The sequence below is a fragment of the Polyodon spathula genome, chromosome 4 (genome assembly GCF_017654505.1).
Source record: "Polyodon spathula isolate WHYD16114869_AA chromosome 4, ASM1765450v1, whole genome shotgun sequence".
Taxonomy (NCBI): Eukaryota; Metazoa; Chordata; class Actinopteri; order Acipenseriformes; family Polyodontidae; genus Polyodon; species Polyodon spathula.
The window spans coordinates 39,526,700-39,551,050 of record NC_054537.1 but is presented as its reverse complement, the minus strand read 5'-3'; the positions used below and the strand labels follow the sequence as shown (position 1 = coordinate 39,551,050).

At 35.8% G+C, this 24,351-nt stretch overlaps 1 protein-coding gene across 3 annotated transcripts in view; it reads left to right on the top strand.

Annotated features, from left to right (window-relative positions):
• Window positions 1-23,142, top strand: part of LOC121314526 (serine/threonine-protein kinase PRP4 homolog) — a 30,593-nt gene extending 7,451 nt beyond the window's left edge. Inside the window, exons 4-17 of one of the 3 annotated variants that reach the window (XM_041247904.1) lie at window positions 2,137-2,295; window positions 2,467-2,548; window positions 2,731-2,938; window positions 10,423-10,496; window positions 12,887-12,977; window positions 13,081-13,228; window positions 16,955-17,092; window positions 17,351-17,504; window positions 17,607-17,721; window positions 17,991-18,142; window positions 18,766-18,852; window positions 19,115-21,213; window positions 22,044-22,090; window positions 22,617-23,142. In XM_041247904.1, the coding sequence (XP_041103838.1) occupies window positions 2,137-2,295; window positions 2,467-2,548; window positions 2,731-2,938; window positions 10,423-10,496; window positions 12,887-12,977; window positions 13,081-13,228; window positions 16,955-17,092; window positions 17,351-17,504; window positions 17,607-17,721; window positions 17,991-18,142; window positions 18,766-18,852; window positions 19,115-19,318 (1,612 nt within the window). In that variant the 3' untranslated portion in view covers window positions 19,319-21,213; window positions 22,044-22,090; window positions 22,617-23,142. Of the gene's footprint in view, window positions 1-2,136; window positions 2,296-2,466; window positions 2,549-2,730; window positions 2,939-10,422; window positions 10,497-12,886; window positions 12,978-13,080; window positions 13,229-16,954; window positions 17,093-17,350; window positions 17,505-17,606; window positions 17,722-17,990; window positions 18,143-18,765; window positions 18,853-19,114; window positions 22,355-22,616 lie in introns of those variants that run through there. The other 2 variants (XM_041247905.1, XM_041247906.1) reach the window with 2 other exon arrangements.
• The last annotated feature ends 1,209 nt before the right edge of the window (window positions 23,143-24,351 follow it).

Here is a 24,351-nt window from a genome sequence, read left to right as displayed (position 1 = left end):
TATTATGTTACAAATAATTATTACAGTCAGGAAGACTAAACTTAATGGTCTTTGGAATAAAACAGAGACACAGGGCATTTTGTCTTGTGTCCATCACGACATGTAGTTATGTTTAATTTTACTTCAAATTAAAACCAAAAATATATATATATTATATATATATAATATATATATATATATATATATATATATATATATATATATATCATAAACATAAACACACACACACACACACACAAACTCTAGATTGACTCCAAAGAGGGCTACTCCTAAGGAAGAAAATGTGCTGTGTTAGAGTGAGACAAACTGCTGTGAGAGTGCAAGACTTTGTTGTTTTTGGTGTAGCCCAGGCTAAAGGGCCAGGAATAACTGTACTAATAAACCGTGGGTTTGAGTACCTGCAAATTGTGTTTGTCATCTTCCTTCATTTTCCATGGTATGCTACAATATTAATTTGGCCATTTGTAAATCATTTCAGGAACAAAAATATTCATTAAGGCGAATATTCGTTATGGTGAAACATAAATAACGCAGTCTCCTAATTATGGACCCATCAACGACATTACAACTGGGTAGCACTGGACTATAATAGTCCTAGCCTTGAGCGTTGAAGTTTCTGGCATTTATTTTTGATCATGTTTCGCTCTTCAGAAACAAAGTCTACTCAAAATAAGTGTAAACTGAGAAAAGCTGTTCATTACAAAACAAGATCACACATTTTTACCTTAATATTTTGATTGGGCATCTCATTCTGTTTCGCCTTATATTTATTTCAAACACAACTGACAAATTACGTTAATTGTTCATCCCCAATCCTACTTTTTAATTTGCATTCCATTCAGTGTGACCTGGATTCTTATGTATGTGTTTTTTGTTTTTATTGTATTTTTTTTGTTGCTACAAATCAAGAATATTTAAAATTATTATTTTACTTTACACTCCGTACTATTTATGCTGAAAAGAGAATTTTGTTAAACTGGTGGGGAAAATAACTCAAACACAACAAGGCTAAGATTAACGTTTAAAGGGAGGTAGAGATGGTAATTGAAAATGGTAAATTATAAAGCCCTAAATATTCCCAGCTTTATTCTAGGAGTCATTTTGGGCTTTTGGAGAAGGTGATTAGTTTCGCCAGTTACAAAAGTTCATAAAAAGCATGTTCAGTCATTCAGTATTCAGATTCTCAGTTTAGATGTATACCCTCCCATATCCAATATAAAAGTTAGTTTACTATAGTAGTTTGCAGTTTTACCATGCTTTTCCTTATCGAACACCCTAGTTTATTCATTATTAACATTTTTACAATGGTTTGCCATACTACTCTGTTTTGTCATGCTTGCAGGTGCATAACGTATTTTAACATTGCTTTACTGCACTTCACAAAGCTTTTCTGTTTTAAACTAAGAGATTAAGCAGAGATGTGTGGTTTATTGAAAATATTAAACATTATTTCAAGCAGAGGGAACACGCAAACAAAGTTAGACATTTAAGATTTATTGCTGATTTTAATGCATTCTATTTATTTAAATACCTTCAATATATGTGCATGGTTTAGACACTTGCATTAGTAAATATATATATATATATATTTATATATATATATATTATATATATATATATTATACTATATATATAATATATATATATATAATATATTAAAATACAATTCTGTTAACCATTTTCGTTTTTCCAAAGTTAAAATTGACTTGGCTTCTTTTCTCTTTGGTAGAGGATCATAGAATGAAACTGGAAATGTAATGGCATACATAAAAATAAATAAAACTAAGTAAAATAACTAATTACGAACCATAATATAAAGAACATTTATAAAAAAATTATAATTAAAATTAATAGAGTCAGGATTACTTAATTAACCTTCACATATTGAGGCTATTTTGTATTACAGGCTCAAAGGTCAAATTAAGGAATGTTATACCAGGAGTGTTTGAGGTTTCGGGGTCTTTTTGTTAAACGGTCTCAGTGGTACTAAAATCCAAACCTGTGGACTGAAAAGTAGACTTTATTTTTAAGTTGTAACAAGAATTTCTCTGCATTTAAGAATGTTTGATAAGTTTCTTTGTTTGCCCTGACAGACCATGACACTTTCTCATTAGGTTATGTTTTTGTTTACTTCAGATCTTTAGATCGAGACAGAATGATGAGGAGAAGCCGATCTAGACTGCGGCGGAGGTCAAGGTCCAGGGATAGACGCCAGAGGCACAGCAGAGATCAGGACAAGTTTAAAGGCAGCCTTTCTGAAGGGATGAAAATCGATCAGGAATCCTCTGATGAAGTGTAAGAATTTTCCATTAATTGTGATTTTTTTTTTTAATTTTTATTCTTGGACATAGAAAGCATTCTTATGAAAAGTATATAGGTGAAAATGGCCTGATGGTGGTATGAAGTTTTGCTGTAAGTTTATTACTGACAATATCAATACCCTTTTTTTTAAATCTATAACCACAGCTTGGAAGATTATGATGTAGATGATGAGGATGAGGAAGCCCTTATTGAACAAAGACGGTTGCAGAGACTAGCTATTGTTCAGGTATGTGGTTTTTTATTTATTATTTCAAGAGGGTTTAGTTAGAGCTCTTATGGTACTGGGATTGAAATGTTTATATTCCCATGTAAAAGGTTTTAAACTTAGTATCCCTTTGTTTTTTTTTTTTTTTTTTAAGTTTAGCAATATTTAAAAATATTTAAACTTTTTTTTTTTTTTTTTTTTAGAAATACAAGTCTATGAATGAAGACAGCAACATGTCTGTACCATCTGAGCCCAGCAGTCCCCAGAGCAGCTCCCGCAGTCGCTCACCCTCTCCTGATGATATTTTAGAAAGGGTGGCTGCAGACGTGAAGGAATATGAGAGGGAGAATATGGACACCTTTGAAGCTAATGTGAAAGCCAAGCACAGCCTGATTGCTGTTGAAAAAGATGGTAAATAAGCTTGGCATGGAGCTTTTTTTGATAACCAGATCTGACAACACTTATCGTCATACACCAGTAAAGTTAACGTATAGATATAGCTACCTCAAGTGCTGATAATATTACTTGATTCACACAGAGAAAGGGGCAAAAAGATTCTAATAAAGTTGCAGTGGTTGGTTAGAACATGTGTGTGTGTATAGTGCCTTGCAAAATTATTCAGACCCCTGACCAATTCTCTCATGTTACTGAATTACAAATGGTACATTAAAATTTCGTTCTGTTTGATATTTTATTTTAAAACACTGAAACTCAAAATCAATTATTGTAAGGTGACATTGGTTTTATGTTGGGAAATATTTTTAAGAAAAATAAAAAACTGAAATATCTTGCTTGCATAAGTATTCAACCCCCACACATTAATATTTGGTAGAGCCACCTTTCACTGCAATAACAGCTGTAAGTCTTTTGGGGTAAGTATGTACCAGCTTTGCACACAGTGTCAGAGTGATTTTGGCCCATCCTTCTTGGCAGATTTGCTCTAGGTTGTTCAGGTTGGTTGGACGACGCTTGTGGACCGCAATTTTCAAACAGTGCCACAGATTCTCAATGGGATTGAGATCAGGACTTTGACTGGGCCACTGTAGGGCATTCACTTTTTTGTTCTTGAGCTACTCCAGTGTTGCTTTGGCCTTGGGATCATTGTCCTGCTGACAGGTGAATTTCCTCCCAAGCTTCTGTTTTTTAGCGGACTGAAGCAGATTCTCTTGCAGTATTTTCCTGTATTTTGCTCCATCCATTCTTCCTTCAATTGTAACAAGATGCCCAGTCCCTGCTGATGAGAAGCATCCCCACAGCATGATGCTGCCACCACCATACTTCACTGTAGGGATGGTGTGTCTTGAGGCATGGGCAGTGTTAGGTTTGCGCCACACATAGCGCTTTGAGTTTTGGCCAGAAAGCTCTATCTTGGTTTCATCTGATCACAAAACCATTTCCCACATCGCAGCTGGGTCACTCTCATGCTTTCTGGCAAACTCCAGACGTACTTTCAGATGGTACTTTTTGAGTAACTGCTTCTTTCTTGCCACCCTCTCATACAGGCCAGTGTTATGCAGAGCTCTTGATATGGTTGACTGGTGTACCATTACTCCACTCCTAGCCACTGAACTCTGTAGCTCCTTCAAAGTGATTGTTGGCCTCTCTGTGGCTTCTCTCACAAGTCTCCTTTTTGTTTGAGCGCTGAGTTTTGAGGGACAGTTTTTGAGGGACCTTTTCTTGGCAGTGCATGGGTGGTGTGATGCAGCTTCCACTTCCTGATTTATTGATCCAACTGTGCTCACTGGGATATCCAAACACTTGGATATTATTTTGTACCCTGTACATCTGTAGAATGCTCTTTTGGTTTTCATTTTCCTTCAGATTCACAGCCTTACCAATGATCCTTCAACAGTGGGGTTTTTATCCAGAAAATGTGACAGCAACTTTAATGGTTTACAGGTGGAGGCCAATGGTAAGGTAAATGTGTCCTTGTTAGGGTACTTTCTTTCATCGATGCAAACTGGGAGCTTCCACAGCACAGGGGTTGAATACTTACGCAAGCAAGATATTACAGTTTTTTTTTTTTCTTAAATATTTCCCAACATAAAACCAATGTCACCTTACAATAATTGATTCTGAGTTTCAGTGTTTAAAAATAAAATATCAAACAGAACGACATTTCAGTGTACTATTTGTAATTTGGCAATATGAAAGAATTGGTCAGGGGTCTGAATACTTTTGCAAGGCACTAGATAGATAGATAGATACGAATGAGATATAAAGAAATACTAAAAGAAACTTAAGTCCCTTTTGAAGGCATTGTGGAAGACTTCTCAGTGTCATTACCTATTAAATTTATTTATGTGTTAATTTAGTATTTTGTTATTGTAATATACAATTTTTTTCTGGATTTTACTTTGAAGGAGGAGTTTTCATGTTTGTTTTTACAGTGAGGATGGGAATTTTAAACGTATAAACGCTGATCAAATGGTTAAACATTGATTATAAAATGGGTGTGGGAGATATCTGTGTCCTGATTGGCTGATAGGCATTCCAAGCCATTGAATTATTACAGTACAACCAACGGGTAAAAACAAGTCTCAGCAACTAAGACTTTTTACAAACAGATGTTATTGCGCGAGTGCTGAGTGTTTTAATCAGATCTCATTTAAAAAAAAAAAAAAAAAAAAAAAAAAAAAAATAAGAAATTAAGAATGAATTGGCTGCCATTTTTTCCCCACTAAAAACAATAAAATAGTACAATGCCAGACTAGTTCTGTGTAAATTTGAACTTATTTTGGTGACTCCAGTGTCCACACATTCCTGGAGGATTTAGACAGCAACAGTTCAGTAACGGAATCAACAGTAATAATTAATAAAAAAAAAAAAAAAAAAAAAAAAAAAAATGAAACCCTTAGTATTACAAGACATCTCTCTATTACTGAAATTAATACGATTAGTAACATTAGAAACATAAGAACATAAGAAAGTTTACAAACGAGAGGAGGCCATTCGGCCCATCTTGCTCGTTTGGTTGTTAGTAGCTTATTGATCCCAGAATCTCATCAAGCAGCTTCTTGAAGGATCCCAGGGTGTCAGCTTCAACAACATTACTGGGGAGTTGATTCCAGACCCTCACAATTCTCTGTGTAAAAAAGTGTCTCCTATTTTCTGTTCTGAATGCCCCTTTTTCTAAACTCCATTTGTGACCCCTGGTCCTTGTTTCTTTTTTCAGGCTGAAAAAGTCCCTTGGGTCGACACTGTCAATACCTTTTAGAATTTTGAATGCTTGAATTAGGTCGCCACGTAGTCTTCTTTGTTCAAGACTGAACAGATTCAATTCTTTTAGCCTGTCTGCATATGACATGCCTTTTAAGCCCGGAATAATTCTGGTCGCTCTTCTTTGCACTCTTTCTAGAGCAGCAATATCTTTTTTATAGCGAGGTGACCAGAACTGCACACAATATTCAAGATGAGGTCTTACTAGTGCATTGTACAGTTTTAACATTACTTCCCTTGATTTAAATTCAACACTTTTCACAATGTATCCGAGTATCTTGTTAGCCTTTTTTATAGCTTCCCCACATTGTCTAGATGAAGACATTTCTGAGTCAACAAAAACTCCTAGGTCTTTTTCATAGATTCCTTCTCCAATTTCAATATCTCCCATATGATATTTATAATGTACATTTTTATTTCCTGCGTGCAGTACCTTACACTTTTCTCTATTAAATGTCATTTGCCATGTGTCTGCCCAGTTCTGAATCTTGTCTAGATCATTTTGAATGACCTTTGCTGCTGCAACAGTGTTTGCCACTCCTCCTACTTTTGTGTCGTCTGCAAATTTAACAAGTTTGCTTACTATACCAGAATCTAAATCATTAATGTAGATTAGGAATAGCAGAGGACCTAATACTGATCCCTGTGGTACACCGCTGGTTACCACACTCCATTCTGAGGTTTTTCCTCTAATCAGTACTTTCTGTTTTCTACATGTTAACCACTCCCTAATCCATGTACATGTGTTTCCTTGAATCCCAACTGCGTTCAGTTTGAGAATTAATCTTTTGTGCGGGACTTTGTCAAAAGCTTTCTGGAAATCTAAATAAACCATGTCATATGCTTTGCAATTATCCATTATCGATGTTGCATCCTCAAAAAAATCAAGCAAGTTAGTTAGGCACGATCTCCCTTTCCTAAAACCATGTTGACTGTCTCCCAGGACCCTGTTACCATATAGGTAATTTTCCATTTTGGATCTTATTATAGTTTCCATAAGTTTGCATATAATAGAAGTCAGGCTTACTGGTCTGTAGTTACCTGGTTCAGTTTTGTTTCCCTTTTTGTGGATCGGTATTACGTTTGCAATTTTCCAGTCTGTCGGTACCACCCCTGTGTCAAGAGACTGCTGCATGATCTTGGTTAGCGGTTTGTAAATTACTTCTTTCATTTCTTTGAGTACTACTGGGAGGATCTCATCCGGCCCAGGGGATTTGTTTATTTTAAGAGCTCCTAGTCCCTTTAACACTTCTGCCTCAGTTATGCTAAAGTTATTTAAAACTGGATAGGAACTGGATGACATGTGGGGCATGTTGTCCGTATCTTCCTTTGTAAAAACTTGTGAAAAGTAATCATTTAACATATTTGCTATTTTTTTTTCTTCCTCTACGATTTTGCCATTTGTATCTCTTAAACATTTAATCTCCTCTTTGAATGTTCTCTTGCTGTTGTAATATTGGAAAAACATTTTGGAATTGGTTTTAGCTCCCTTAGCAATGTTCATTTCTATTTCTCTCTTGGCCTTTCTAACTTCCTTTTTGACTTGCATTTGCAGTTCTGTGTACTCTTTCTGTGTACTTTCTTTTTGGTCCTTTTTTAATGCTCTGTAAAGTGCCTTTTTTCGCTGAATATTTTTTTTAATTGATCTATTAAACCATTTTGGCAATTTAGTTTTACATTTAGATTTGTCTACTTTAGGGATATAATTGTTTTGCGCCTCTAGTACTACATTTTTGAAGAACAACCATCCTTCTTCTGTGGGTGTTTTCTCTATTTTACTCCAATCTACTTCTGTTAGTCTCTGTTTCATACCTTCATAGTTTGCTTTTCTAAAATTGTAAACCTTAGCTTTAGTCTTTACTTTTGAGGATTTAAAAAACACTTCAAATGAGACCATGTTGTGGTCTGAGTTTGCCAGTGGTTCTCTGACCTCTGTTTTAGTTATTCTATCTTCGTTATTTGAAAAGACTAAATCAAGGCATGCCTCCCCTCTAGTCGGTGCCTTGACAAATTGTGTTAGGAAGCAGTCATTTGTCATTTCCACCATTTCTATTTCATCCTTCGCGCTACCCACCGGGTTTTCCCATTTTATTTGGGGGAAGTTGAAATCCCCCATTAGTATGGCTTCTCCTTTGCTACACACATTTCTAATGTCATTGTATAACAGATTATTTTGCTCACCGTCTGAATCTGGCGGTCTATAGCATGCTCCTATTATTATGCCTTTTGAATTTTTGTCTGTTATTCTGACCCATATTGATTCGGTTTTATTTTCTTTGTCCAGGTTTAACACCTGGGCTTCAAGACTGTTTCTTATGTATAGCGCTACCCCTCCTCCTCTTCTGTCCTGCCTGTCTTTCCTATACAGTGTATACCCACAAATATTATATTCGTCCCCATCACTCTCAGACAACCAAGTTTCTGTAACACCTATCACATCATAGTTACCTGTTAGTGCAGTAGCTTCAAGTTCTAGAATTTTGTTTCTGATACTTCTAGCATTTAGATAAATACATTTAATGGTTGTCTTACCTGAGTTGTTGTTCTTGTTTTGATGCGGTCTCCCTTCTGTTTTTTTGTTGATTTCTCCCCCCTTCCTTTCTAGTTTAAATGCTTCCGAACCTGCTCGAGGATCTTGAAGCCATTAAAGAAGAGTGGAATATTAAAAAAATAACCACTTGGGCTGTGTCAATTTTTAATGATTGGTCAGCACAAACAAAAAATAACATGGACTGGAAAACTGCACCTATGACTGAAATAAACACAGTTTTAAGAATATTTGCTGAAGTGATAACATCAGCTGGCACACAGCATTCTACACAAGCTTGCAAGCTGGTCTGAATCGTTTTTAAATTCTTCCACAGTTGGACGATCTATAAACCTAATTTCTGATACCCACTTTAAAATCGCAAACAGCGTCTTCATTTCTGTTCTAAAAACTTACATGTGACAACAAAAAGACGTAACATCATGCTCCTGTATCCTAAAAAGACTTAAGTTGTCGGTACTGAGGGTGCAGATATCTTGCAACCCATTTGTAAGGTAGTTTAAGAAGCTATTGTGCACCAACTGAGAGTTGGCTCGTCAATTCGTAAACAAAAGGTACAAACGGTCAACTTCATGAGAAAAATACTGAAAATATTCTGATAATTTATTTAATTTAACTTGTTTATTAAATTCATTGTAATTATTACATTTATTGGAACTTTTCCAAGTGTAGTAATGTATTTAGGCAAAAATAAACCTATACATTTTTAAATAAAAATGTTTCTATCTTTATTTCTATAAATTAGTAATCATTTTATAAGCGCAATAAGACAAAACAAGGTGTTGGCCTTACTATGCCCCTGGGCATGCGGTTATTCTAGAACAACAAACACCCTGTCGTGTCTTATTGCTTACATAACATGCGAGACGTATAACAAAATGCATATTTTTTAATATTTATTTTAGTAATTATCATCCTGTACAGCAGTTTGTAACGTATCTGACTGCTGTGGTACCACAGTAGGGGCGGATATCAAAAGGATGGGGTTTGGCAATTTCTTCCAAATAGTTTTTCTAACTGATGCAACAAAGATTGATGGTATGGCGGGTTTTATTCTCAGTCGATCTGGCCTTCATTGGTGTGCAGTCTGTGTGGTGTTTTAGTGGGTGTGGTATGGTTCAGTCCACACGGTAAGAAGCATTTTTTCTGACATTTGTTATATATTTTTAGTAACATTGCATCTCTAAACAAAGGAACGAGACAAAGCCACGTTTGGAATTATTTTAAGGAACCAGATGAGAAAACCGTGGTTTGAAATAAAAATTGCTGTACCACTGTGACAGAGAGAGAATGAATCTTGGTTATAAATCTCCCTCCCGACCTGTGAGGGCACTGTGTAAACGGAACAGTATGCCCCGGACCGGATGGTCTGGCAATTCATTCCAGGGAAAGGTGGAAGTCGGCCATCTAGGAAGGGGGCGGAGCCACAGTAAACAAAGTCATCGCCTCTGACGGGAAGTGATGTGGCAATCGCGGATTGCACTCGCTAACCAAGGGGGCGTGGCTGAAGGTACAAAAGGGGATGTGGCTGAGCGAACTGCTCTGGTTGTCATGGTTGCAAGAGAACCGCTGAAGGAGTGTAATAAAAGAACCGTGAGTGTTTAGTGTTTGTTTTGTTGTTTGTAATTGTACTCGTTCTGTTCTTGTTAGATGGCTAACACCAGCCAGGAGCTGTCGCTTAAGGCCAGCACCAGCCGGGACAGCACTGCACTACTGTTCACTAATAAATTGTATTTCACCGCTTGCATGTTAGCACTCACTCTGGACTCAATCGTGTGTGTGTGTGTGTGTGTGTTTGTACCGTGTTTATTATTTTGGGACTGCAACCGGTGGTTTAAACGGCGTAAGTATTGCCTGGGATTATTACTTAATATTCTTTGCTTGGAAAATACTAACCGGGGCTGTCTGTGTACATCAGAATGCATGGCATTTAAACGTTCATAAAAAATGTACCAAAATCACATCCCTACTACTTAGTTGTTGATTACGTTAAGGGGATTGTTTTATATCCTAAATAGAAGGCTGAACACGGTGCGTTTCTCTCAAAAGCCCATACATATATTTATACATTAGCTCCTAGACAAATTAAATACATTGTTTTTGTTAACATTCTCTCTTAATTTTGCAGGTTCAAATCCAAAAAAGCCCTTAGCTCCAGATATGTTTACAGAATCTGACGACATGTTTGCAGCATATTTTGACGTAAGTACTATCTAAACCCCAGACATTTGTACTATTTGACACTAGGTTTTCATGCTGTAGCGAGTGCATTCAGCCTATAACTAATGCTAGTATTTGCCTTTACACCAGGGAAAAATTTGGTAATGTGTTTATCGTACTCCCAAATGAACTAATCCTATCCCATAGAGTTGTATTACTTTTTAAATACTTTTAAAATTAATTCAGAGTATTTTTGTTAGTGTGCGTCGGCAGTGTCTTCGATACGTATCATAATGCAATAAATTGTGTGAAAACTAAAAAATTGCACAGATGTTGTCCCATTTCATAAAAAAATGCACAGTTATTGTCCCATTTCATAGTGCAAGTGTTTGTAATAACAGGTTTTGGTCAAATAAGATTCACAATCTGCTTTGCTTTTGTTTTCTGATTAATCTTTACAATAAAATGATTTAAATCCAAATTACAAATACTGTACATGCCGGTATAATTCAGGAATAGATTCATTAGTATATGAACTAGTAGGAAGTGTGCACCTTGGCTCCAAAGTATACATTACTTTTAGGGGTGCACCGATAGATTTTCTTGGCCGATACCCATAGCTGGTGGTTATCTACCTGTATCGTCCGATACCAGTAATAATGCGTATTGCAGGGAACCTATTGTAAACTACTAAAGCAAGGCATATGGCCTATATTTAAACTTTAGAAGTTTTTTTTTTTTTTGGGGGGGGGGGGGGATCCATATATTGGTGCACCCCTAATTAGTTTTCTACAATATTGTAGAGACATAAATGAAATCCACTAGGGACTGGTAAGGTTTTTTTAGTGCGCACATATGCTTAAAATGGTTTTGAATGATTTAATGTTTCCTGTGTAGGTTATACATACTGAGTAGTAAGGTTGGACTATAATGACATTTTCAGTTGTCAATTGCCATGTGTAAGTTGTCACGATAATCGTGATTATCGGCCAAATAAATAAAATATTTAAGATTCTTGTAGCTTATCAAATTTATTCTTGAGCAGCATGACAACCACCAGTCTATGTCACTGAGTTTAGAAGAAAGAAAATACAGTATATGCAGAGTTTTTGCATTTCTGGTGGGTGCCCAGAACAAACGTGGGTATAAAAATACACCTGTTGTAATTTTGTATAGTAATAAATGATGTAGTTTTCCTATAAAATACATATGTTTTCTTATTTAAACATTTGTTAATTCGAGAACATTTACTTTCATAAAAAGTGCCACCAAATGTATTAATAGAAAGGGAAAAAAAATTGCTAACGGTACCTGGAAGCATTTGTTTTCTTTACGAATCTGCCATTAAGAAAATTGAACTCGGTTTGTGTGTGTGTGTCTATATATAGAGTTGTATACTATTAGGAACTTGCTGAGTTTTGCATATCGCTGCTTGTATACAGACAGTTTAATAAAATAAACTGCCTATCCTTCCATTAAAAGTTAACACTTCTATTTATGCAACTTCCATTTTTTACAATAGCAACACAATGGGAACCCTGTGTGTGTGTGTAAATAAATACAGTTATCGATATTATCGATTTAGTGTTCCAACCCTACTGAGTAGTAGACGTTCTTATACTTGCATTGGCTCAGATCTGACATTGCAATGATGAGAAAGATGATCCTTATCTAATGCACTGTCGGTCTGATGGTGTCGTTTAAAATTAGATTTGTTGTATACCCGGAGTACCGGTACTTGATTCGAGCCTCATAGTTTAGACCTCAAGCAACGTGACTTGTAAAAAGAACTTGGGGCTTTCATGCAAACAATAATAATAAAATAAAAGTAAGGCCACGCTGTTGATTTTAAACATGCTGGCACATGGTCAAATGTTGCCTTCCATTATTAAATGGACGGTGATGATCAACAATAACCCGCCGCCGCTTAGCTCTCTGGTTCGCTTCTGGCCGACTTGACGTAAACATCCTTTACACAGTGATTGAAAAGTAGAGGAAAGGATGCTAGAGTACTTGCTAATACATTGTATTCTTTGGATTTTCAATACAGACACTAAAAATAAATCTTATGCATGAACATTACTATTTGCAAGCCACAGTTATTTTTGACATGGAGTCTCGCATTAACTTAAAAAAAAAAAATAAATAAATTGCTGTATGCAGGGATCACTATTGATAATCTTATCTTCAAGAAGAGCACCACGGTTCACCTTGCAGATCGATAAATCGGCACACCCCCAGTGTCACAGTTTTTCTTTTACAGTACTTCTCTATTTCACTATTTGATAATTCACTAATTTGGTTAAATTACAGTGCTCACCCTTTATCTCTATATTGGTCCATAGATAGCCTTAAAACCCTGTATCATAATGGCATATGCTTGTAATGGAAGAGTTGGCTTACGTCAATTGAACTAAAATTTTTGCTTCCAGAGCGCCAGACTTCGAGCTGCTGGCATTGGCAAGGATTTCAAGGAAAACCCCAACCTCAGGGACAACTGGACTGACGCAGAGGGCTACTATCGTAAGTGAGAAGTTAAACTAGTGTGTGTTTTTGTTTAAATATATCCTGCCACAAACCTGTTTACAGCAGATTAAAATGTTTAACCATATTGTTTGTCTGACAGGTGTGAATATTGGAGAGGTTTTGGACAAGCGATACACTGTCTATGGCTATACAGGTCAGGGCGTCTTCAGTAACGTGGTGCGAGCCAGAGATATGGCCAGAGCCAGCCAGGAGGTGGCCGTTAAAATTATTAGGAACAATGAGCTCATGTGAGTAATTCATTAACCTTGTGTGGTTTAATTTTGAAAACAGAAAAGCCTATGTTTTAGGCAGGGTGTTAAGTTCAGAGTTTAAACTCTCAACTGTTAGCAATATATTAAGTGTTTAGAATGTTACATGCCAGGTGTAGCTGTTAGCAGAAGTGCACTTGCACACCTATGGTCCACTTGCAAGTGATGCAAATCGTGGTTCACTTGCAAACTTGCTAATTTTTTTCAAGTTTGCTTCGGTTCATGTGATACCAGAAAAAATAAAGTTGATTTTATATATATATATATATATATATATATATATATATATATATATATATATATATATATATATATATATATATATATATATATATATATATTACACACACACACACACACACACACACACACACACACACACACACACACACACACACACAATGTAGTACAGTATGTTACATTGCAAAAAGTTGAAACAGAGCAAAGTGACAAACGTACCTGAAGAAGTTAATAAAAGTTAGTGAATATTGTTTCTTGATGTGGCCGAGATGCAAAGAAATGCAAAGAGTCCTTTCCTTCAAATATTGGTTTCCTTTATTCAATATATGCAATTTAATTCCAGAAACAAAAAGAAAACCCTCAAAGCAAAACAGTACAGAGCACATCCATAGGCGCTTTACAGACCAAAACTTAAGTGCAAAACAAAAACGTAACAAGACAAAATGTTAGTAATACTGTAGGTTTGCTCCTCCAGGACAACTCCACTTCAGCATGGTTAAGAAGAGTGAAATTGTGTGTAGTGCACCTTGATTTAAGCAGCCACTGATCTCAGCCCCCTCTTTCCTTCTTTTTGTGGGTTCAATCACCCTGGCTCATGTACATGTTGTAAAGAAAACTGGTTCTTGCTCACACAGCCTAACAGTGTTATCAGGGTGTGGCCCTTTGTTCTCTTGAGCGCATCGGTTTCTCCAGCAGTGTGCAATTTGTGTTTATTCCAGCAGTCAGACGGTCACTGTCAGTGCAATTAAATGCAATCTTGCATTTACCAGTTACTATACCTCTTCTGATAATCTCCTTTTAAAACTAACAGGGTACAAACATGTAAACACATATCTTATATTGCATTAAAACTTCTTTCCATGTTATCCAACGGTACTGAGTCCCCGTCAAGCGAACTGAGACCACGATTTTAAGTGATCACTTGGTTTGATGCGCATCCTGGTGCGATTTACGTGGTTCTTGGAGGTTTCACATATAACTCCAAGCCAGCCGAACAGCACTTCAATCCACATCCTAAGGGTCAAGGGAACTAGGTGTGAAAGTGTTTAAATAAGGTCCAGAAGGACAGAAAACACTCAATTTTTAAAAACTTTACATTTCGAGAAAAGTTAAAGAAATGGTCCTAAAAAAAAAGATGCAGGCATACACTGTCAATCGAAGTGAAACTAGCGCAGTCTTTCAAATGAAAAAGCGTAGTTAGGACAGTGTTTTAAAATGTGATTTGCTTGCATTAAGCTAAAGTTTTTGTCACTGGAATACACGTTTATATTACAAGCAGCTTGAAGTTCATAGGAAACACTTTCCAAGAACAGCTGACAGTTGGATTGTTTGGCCCTTCCAGCCAGTAAAGCACTAGGTTGTTGAATAAGACTTAATTTATAGCTCAGTGTGGCATAAAACAAGATTAATGATCTCATAACACAAGCACAGCTAATTGCTTAATGGTCCTTTAGGATTTACACATAGTGGTAAATCCGGGATTTTAAAGATCTTTGAAAGGGTTGTGTGTGTTATTTATTTTTTGCTTTTTCTTTTAAATGGTCCCTGCACGTTGTGCTGATAACATCTGGTCATGCATGAGATTAATTACTTTTGGCATGTGTCCCCTAATTAGCAGTTGAGCCTGTCTATTGACATACTTCAGTCAGTTACACTGTCATATTTTGACAGGTGGTATTTTTATATTGGAATTGCTTTAACCATGTCTCCCCGAAACCTCAGAATAAAAGTATGTTTTTGTATCTTTGGTTTCTACATGACAATGACACAGTTGATGAGAAGGGGCTACACGGTAATGTCTTTGGACAGATCTTTTTTTTATGTTGGTAGTGCCTTTTATATATTGGTATTGCCTTTTGTGTGTGTGATTATATATATATATATATATATATATATATATATATATATATATATATATATATATATATATATATATATATATATATATATATATATTAGTGCCTATAGAAAGTCTACACCCCCTTTCAAATTTTTCACCTTATAGCCTGGAATTAAAATATATATATTTTTTCTTTATTTATCTACACATCGTACCCCACAAGGTCCAAGTGAAAAAAATATTCTAGAAATTTGTAAAAAAATGAAATAGCTTGGTTGGATAAGTGTCCACCCCCCTTGTAATAGCACTCCTAAATTAGCTCAGGTGTAACCAATCACCTTCAAAATCACACACCAAGTTAAGTGGCCTCCACCTGTGTTAAATTGTAGTGATTCACATGATTTCAGAATAGATTCATCAGTTCCTGTAGATTCCCTCTGCTGGGTAGTGCATTTCAAAGCAAAGACTTTTTTCAAAGCCAAGGTTTTTTCAAAAGAACTCCGCCACAAAATTGTTGAAAGGCACAGATCAAAAAATATCAAAGGCCTTGAATATCTCTTGGAGCACTGTCAAGATGATTAAGAAGTGGAAGGTGTATGGCACCACCAAGCCCCTGCCTATGATCAGGCTGTCCCTCCAAACTGGATGACGGAGCAAGGAGGAGACTGATCAGAGAGGCTACCAATGGCAACTTTGCAAGAGCTACAGGCTACAAGACTGGTCAAAGTGTGCATGTGACAACAATATTCCAAGCACTCCACAAATCTGGCCTGTTTGGTAGGGTGGCAGGAAGGAAGCCATTACTCAGAAAAGCCCACCTTAAATCCCTTTTTGTATGCAAAAAACACTCAGGAGATTCTGTAGCCATGTGGCAAAAAGTTTTGTGGTCTAACGAAACTAAAATGGAACTTTTTGGCCTAAATGCAAATCGTTTTATGTTTCGTGCAAACCCAGTACAGCACATCACCAAAGAACGCCATCCCTACTGTGAAGCATGGAGGTGATAGTGTCATGTTTCGGGGATGTTTCTCTGGGGGACTGGGGCACTTGTCAGGATCGAAAGGAACATGAGTGAAGCAAAGTACAGAGAAGTCCTTGAGGAAAATCAGCATGACAACGACCCAAAGTACACAGCCAAAGTTACACTGGAGTGGGTAAGGAACAAAAAGGTAAATGTCCTTGAGTGGCCCAGTCAGAGCCCCGACCTAAACCCAATCAAAAATTTGTGGCATGGTGTGAAGATTGTTGTCCATCAACGCTCCCCAAAGAACTTGACAGAGCTTGAACTGTTTTGGAAAGAAGAATGGTCAAATAGTGCAAAGTTGGTGGAGTATTAACTCAGGGGAGTGGAGACTTATCCAATTGTTATCTTTATGTTTTGTATTTAATATGTCGTTTAAATATATCAATAAAACCCCTTAACCGTGTGGGGTATGGTGTGTAGATAAGTGGGGAAGAAAATCCTAATTTAAATGCATGAAACTCTGAGGCACTGACAACAAAATGTGAAAAAAGTTCAAGGGGATGTAGACTTTCTATAGGCACTGTATCTCTCTCTCTCTCTCTCTCTGTTTCTCTCTCTGATATGTTTACTGCCTTGTTGACATTTTGTCATACTTTTACAGGCAGAAAGCAGGACTGAAAGAACTGGAGTTCTTAAAGAAACTCAACGATGCTGATCCAGATGACAAGTTTCATTGCTTACGGCTTTTCAGGCATTTCTACCACAAGCAGCATCTCTGTTTGGTGTTTGAGCCACTCAGGTAATACAATTTAAACTGGGCCTCATTCTGCACTGAGTGTCTGTCTGTCTGATTTTATATATATATATATATATATATATATATATATATATATATATATATATATATATATATATATATATGTATGAGGACACATGTATGTGTGCACTGAACCTTTTAAGCAGTGAACTGTATCGCCAAGACCCAAGGGCATGCTTATTCTGAAAAAGGTACATAACTAAATAGTCTTAACATGTCAAATATATTTTGTGTTTTCAGCATGAATTTGCGTGAGGTTTTGAAGAAGTATGGCAAAGATGTGGGTCTCCATATAAAAGCAGTCCGATCCTATAGCCAGCAGCTTTTCCTGGCTCTGAAACTTCTTAAAAGGTGTAATATCCTGCATGCTGATATCAAACCTGACAACATCCTGGTAAGTTTAATTTTCATTTATAGCAGGACCTGGTGATGTATTTAATTTAATGGTTGGGGTTCCAATTAAGCCAAAGTTGTTAATCAAGCCCTTTTTATACAGGTTAATGAATCAAAGACAATTCTTAAATTGTGTGACTTTGGTTCGGCTTCACATGTTGCAGACAATGACATCACCCCATACCTTGTCAGTCGATTCTACCGAGCACCTGAAATTAGTAAGTGAATATTTGTAAGTGATTAATTGTAAGTGCTTGCCGTGATACTGTCGGACACTTCATGGGTTGTCAGTAATTTTCAGTTTGTTTCAGAGGTATGTGTTTTTTTAAGAACATGTATTGGCCAGATTTTTCAAGCTCTGATTACTCAATTACTGTCACATTTTTTTTCAGAAAGGAAAGAGCACATGACAATTTTGAAGTAAAGAGCTTTGAGAATCTAGTTCTAGACCATAATGTTTTAAATGCTGTTTTTGTTTTGTTTTTAGTCATTGGAAAGCCTTATGACTATGGGTTAGACATGTGGTCAGTGGGCTGCACACTTTATGAACTCTACACAGGAAAGATCCTGTTTCCTGGCAAAACGAACAACCATATGGTGAAACTTGCAATGGACCTTAAGGGCAAAATGCCAAATAAGGTAAGGATTTGAGGTGATAAAAGCCTAGGTCATATGCATAGCAGTTAAGTTATTTTGTGTAAACCTAATTATTGTTATACAATTCTATACGGTCTTCAAAATGTCATCTTCTCTCCTCTATGGTTAGCAAATTAACTTTAACTACTTAAATACAAACTACTCCCTTGTAGTTTGTATTTAAGATGTTTTATTTTGGACCATTATGATGTTCAGTAGATTCTTAAAGAAAAATTAGACCTTAAATTTTGACAGTACAAACAGAGTGTTACACCTGTGTCAGAAAAACAGCCTTGTTATTGATCTCAGAAATGCCGATCTTTGACTTCAGCTGTAATAATTAGCAAACCTTATAGTATTTCTAGTAATTTGACCCCTTTCCACATGTGCTATAGATAGCCATCAGATGTATTACATTTTCAGTATCCTGTACTGAAAGTTTTCTCTGTAGTCCTGGTAAAATCCTATGTATAGGCATACTAGACAGGTTTTCCAGTCAGCCGTGTTGACTGTAGTGAACTTTTATAGACAGCGATAACTCCACTCAACACAGCGGAGCACTAACATCACTGGACATAGACTTTAATTTACTTGCTTCAAACCAATGTATTGTTTTACCTTTGCAGATGATTAGAAAAGGCTTGTTCAAGGACCAGCACTTTGATCAGAATTTGAACTTCTTGTATATTGAAGTAGATAAAGTCACTGAAAGGGTATGTATTAAACCTTATCTAACAAGTAGTGGGCTGAATTTTATACAAAATGCTTAAGCCACTTTTAATGGTAAAAATGGTTTGTTTAAAAGTAAACTGCTAGTGGTATATTGAGAAATCTATATTTTTTGTTCAATGTGCACAAAGCAATGGTTAGGCTTTGAGTGTCACTTTAAATTGATTTATTTGACGGGTATGTTAATCAGGCCTACTGAGAAGTGTTCAGTGTTTATTTAATATATTTCTGCTTTGTCCCATGCAGGAGAAAGTTACAGTGATGAGCACCATTAATCCTACCAAGGACCTGTTAACTGACATGGTGGGATGTCAACGCTTGCCTGAAGATCAGCGCAAAAAAGTCATTCAGGTCAAGGACTTGCTTGATCAAATTCTGATGCTGGACCCAGCCAAGAGGATCAGCATCAATCAGGCACTGCAGCACCCCTTTATCCAGGAGAAAATCTAACCACATTTACGTAACGGTTTTAAGTAAAAAATAAATCAACAAATAAGTACAAAGACTGAAGGATTTATTTTTAAGTTGTGACATTTTTTCACCCACATTTAATACAGTATATTTTATTTTTCTGAAGTACAACTAAAGTAGGGCTCCAAGAATTTAAGGAGACCTGCTAGATATTCAGTATCTACTCCAAATATTGGCAGTTGGGTACCACCCGATTGCCCTGCACGGTTTCTTTCCAGCTGTTTCCCACTCATGTTTGTTGTCATCAAAAGCTGACCTAGAGTTGTAAAATATTCTTATTAAAAAGCTCAATCTTGGATCCCTGCAGGTATACTTTTGCTGATGAATGATTTCGTTACTGTAAATTGATTTGTGCGATTTATATAAAGCTGTATTGTAGTTGCCAAGGCTGCACAGAAAAATGAACTTTCTATGGTTGTACAAGACAGTTTTTACATGCATATTTGTTTATACAACACATCTCGTTTTTTTATTTTATATAAATGTATGTGCAGATTTGGCAACGTTGCTTTCTGTAACATGGCCAGCGTAAATGCTGTTTATATTCACATCTTCCTAGGTGTATGTGTGCAGGCCACAGCAGCATGCCCTTGGTGTAGTTCTGTGCTGAAGGGGGTCTGTTCTACTTGAGCCTGCCAGCAGGATGGTCTCCTCTTTTAAAGCAGGTTGTGTACCACTTTCAGTACACTGAAGGTAAGCTTAAACCATCAACTTCACTGGTGTTTTACACATTACACTGGCAGTTACTAAAAAGGAGGTTTGGCTTTAAGGCAGCTTGCCCCATGCATGATTCTAATTGAACACCTTTTAAGTTTTGTTCGATTTATGATTTCAGAAGAATTTGTTATCTGTAGTTTAATAAAACAAGCAAGTAAAACCATTATTTTAAAAATGGGGAGGACCTTGATGGACAGCAACACCTTCAGTGTACTCTTTCTTATTACTTTATAAAGTTTAAAATCTTTATAAAACTTCACATTTAAAAAAAAAAATAAATGTAATTTATATATAAATCCGTTCTTAAATGTTTTATTTAGTAACTGCATGTTAGGGCGAAACGGAGAATATCTTTGTCTGTTTTTAATTTTTATTTTATTTTTTTTAAACAACTTTGATTTCATTTAAGTTGTGCACTGTTCTTTTAGAAAGCCTCATTTATGTAATTGACATTGCTTTTGTTATTTGTGATTGTCATTCAATAGACATAAAGCTTCAAATATTGAGCAAAGCAGCTGTTTTTTTTAAGCAGTAATTGCTGCTTTGTTTTTTGTACATTTTAAACTTTTGGGGGTTTTAGAATAAGAACCTCACCTGTAGAATGTTACCTAATCAAATTTGTCTTTGCTTATTGTAAACTCAGTAGGCTTTCCCTGCATGTAAAGTGGACCATGCAGATTACTGTACCTTTTCAGTATGCATCATTAAACATCATAAAATAAAGTCTCTTTTTGTGGAAAAACGTGGTTGCAGACATTTAAGATATTTTCTTTGCTGTGATAACGTATATCCAATGACCTGGCAAATATTTGTATTTGGTAGGGTTAGAGTCTTAATATAATAGCTGTATTTTTGCCACCTTTTATCCAATCTACTAAATATTTAGAATTTCAGAAATTGAAGGTTCTGCTTATCGTAATGGGGCAGATGCTTTTTCTTTTTCTTGAATGGTAGGTTATAAGCACATATAAATGGTGACATATCCCATTGTTTTTTCCTTGTAATCTAACTCATATTTGTGATGTTTTTTCACTTTTCCCTTGGATGGTGCTGAGAGATTGAAATCAAGTTATGCTACTATGTCTGGAGGCACAGTCTACGTCATCCACTCCATGGTTCTGCTTTGAATGAGACAAGACCTTCACCTACTTAACAAGGTCATTTCAGATGGCATGTGTAGATAAACATGTGGCAGCAAATGAGTAGTACTAACATTATCAACGTGATAAATCCATATAGGTAAATGTGAAAGTTAAAGATCTGCAGCCTTTTCTTTCACCTATAAACCGTATATGATCCAGGAGGAGGATCACAAGTTCTGTGTATTCTAGAATTATAAATACTACTTTTTCTTTTCCGAGATGCTGGTATTTTACAGCAAAATCCAAGGTCATCAAGGTGGTGGGGGGTGGGGGGGGTGGACTGGTTATTTTGCTGTCCGATTTTACCACCAAGATGCCTCCTCATATAGAGTGCACCTTTTGTTCATCTAATCCTTTCCCTCCTTAGGAACATTAAATAAGAGTGGGAGGAATAAAATTGGGTTATTCCTGGCTGGAACATGGACATTAATTTCCGCCATATACTACAACCTCAGTTGTACATTGTGTAGAAAGAAGATTAGTCTTTGCTGGAACACGGAAATCCATTTCAGATATACAGAGCTGTTTAAAATGTTTACATGTAAATTATGCTTTTTATTAAACTTGTAGATGATTTCAAATGGCATATAGCAGTTGCTAAAGTGAGCATCTGAGTTTTTTGGGTGTTTTTTTGTCAATTTCACTTTTTAGAGGCATATCATTTATTATTTTTTAAATTGGGTTACAGACTAGTTGAGAGAAGTAGTGGTACATTGCACTGCAATCAGTAGTTCATTATTGCCTAATAGTTTGCTAACAAAATATAATTAAAATGAACCGTTTCAGTCCAAATATTTAACATAGGATGCATCAAGATGCTTGTTCATGTGTTTTTTGTATCGTAGGTGCAGTCCAATGGACGACAACAAGAAAAATCAAGACCTGAACAAAGGTTTCTGTCCTAGAAAGAGCGGTTTTATTTAAAGTACTTCTCCCTTTGACATTATTGTACACTGCTGCTTTAACAATAGGCAACTTTTATACAATAGGAAAGTAGCTACCCTGTTAACTAATTTTGCTTCATAAAGTCGAATGAAACTTGCTGAGTAATGTTGCCTTAACATACAGAATAGCATACCGCTTTCTAGTTTTCCATGTACTTCTCAAAATGTGACATTTCAGAATCTAACATGAAATGCTGCATGATTATTGCTTCCGGTAGACACTTGCGATATCATTTTGTAGTTTCTTTGATTACATGATGCTAAATAAAATATCTAAATTGATATATATATAAAATTCTCAATTCTAAAATTTCTAGGTGATGCTAAACTTTTGGCCATAGCTGTACTTCCCAATGATCCTTTAAAAAGCAGGTCATTATACAAGAATTTTCTAATGTTTGTAACTGCAATGAATAGTATTTTTCTTAATTGTGTGTTTGTTTTTTTGTTTGTTTTGTTTTTCCTCGTATGTAGGGTAAGTGGCAAGAGAAAGCGGTAGCGGTCTTCATGAACCAGTTACGGCCTTAAGGCAAGGCTCTTTGCTCATCCTTAAAGAGACCAAAAATCTACTGTTGGAATTACAATTACAAAATGTGATACACTATGGAATGCATTAAATGTCAATAAAATGTATGTTTTTAATGAAAAAACTGTTGAATGGTATGAAGATGAATTTCCTAAACCAGGCAAAGTACCAGTAATTCAAATGTCTTTAAAAGGAAAATGGCACAGTGAAATAACTGAACCAGAATTTGAACTTGACAAACAAGACAAAAACAAAGCATGCTTCTGAACGGGCTGTGAATATCTGACAAAACTGGCTTCAAAGCCTATTACATTTAATTTACTTTCTAAGGACGAAAATGGGATTCTATGCCATTTCTGTAAGGAATAAAGATGGAGAACAATACAGCATATCAAGCTTTATAAGTGAAAGCTGGGATAAATTTCTTTTTGAATGACCCACCGTCAAAAAAAAAAAAAAAAAAAAAAATGAATTCAGCAAACGACGCAGCGTTTAACAGTGCTCATAACATATTTCTAGCAAAGTGAAAAAGAGAAAACACGCTTTCCCCCAATAACCAGCAGAGAACAAAGTTCCTGCAAGGCACAAAGCGAGCATCCTCGCTGAGGTCGGTGCTTTCATCTGTAGCAGCGCCCCTTCTGGATGTACAGCAGTCAATACAGTTTATTCACAGCATGTTCTTTCAAACTGCACAATTTCTGACTGATCAAGTGAACATTTATTCTAAAAATCACTGATCTATTTTTAAACTTTTAGCAGATTAATTTATGTAATGTACAAAGTTTTAAAATGGATGTCATTAATGAAATAGTAAATTGGCATATAATAGGTTAATGTATTTGATATACATACTTGCATTATTTACTTTAATACTCATTTTAATCAGTATTATATTTATGAATAAACATGTTAATGTATTACAATAAAATGTTTTTACGTTTCCCTGGAATTATTGTGTGGTGATATTTACTGTTCTTGGAAATTTATTTTTATTTTAAATTTGCTGTGTTCATTTAAAAAGTAATTACATCTAATCATTTTATAATCATTTTGGAATAGCATTAAGGCATTCCAGGGGCTGTTTTTTTATTTTTTTTCCTCCCCTTCTTCCTTCAAAACTTAATCTGGATAACAGTGATCCGGATTCATTCATTCTATAATTTGTGATTGAGATTACCTTTATTCGGATATTTTTTGTTTTATTTTTTTCAGAAAATGTCACTGCTGTATTGTATTTGTCCATGTTACAAGTAATCATGATTACAAAATTTGATTTATGAAGTAGTTCTTAGAAGTATAGCCTTTTTAAAAAAAGGCCATCATTTAATGATATAACTTTGATATAATATCAGTGAATTATATTAATATACAGGTTTATTTATTTTATAAAAACCAAAGACAATTCATTTTTAATGTTACTGCAGATACACTGCATGCAAAGAATATTTTATTTACTTGGCAGGAATTAAATAACTAAATCGAGATGTACTGTAGCTTACCCATGCCTCTGGATAACGAGTTGGGTTCGGGTAGCTTAGCCTGTGCCACCACTTTTGATAACCAGGGAGGTCCGGGATTTAAATTTGGGTAGGCTTGTGCAGGTATTAAAATAAGGGGGGAAAGTACTGGGTCAAACAAGAATCCGGGAGCAGAAGTCACAATAATCAAAACCAAAATTTATTA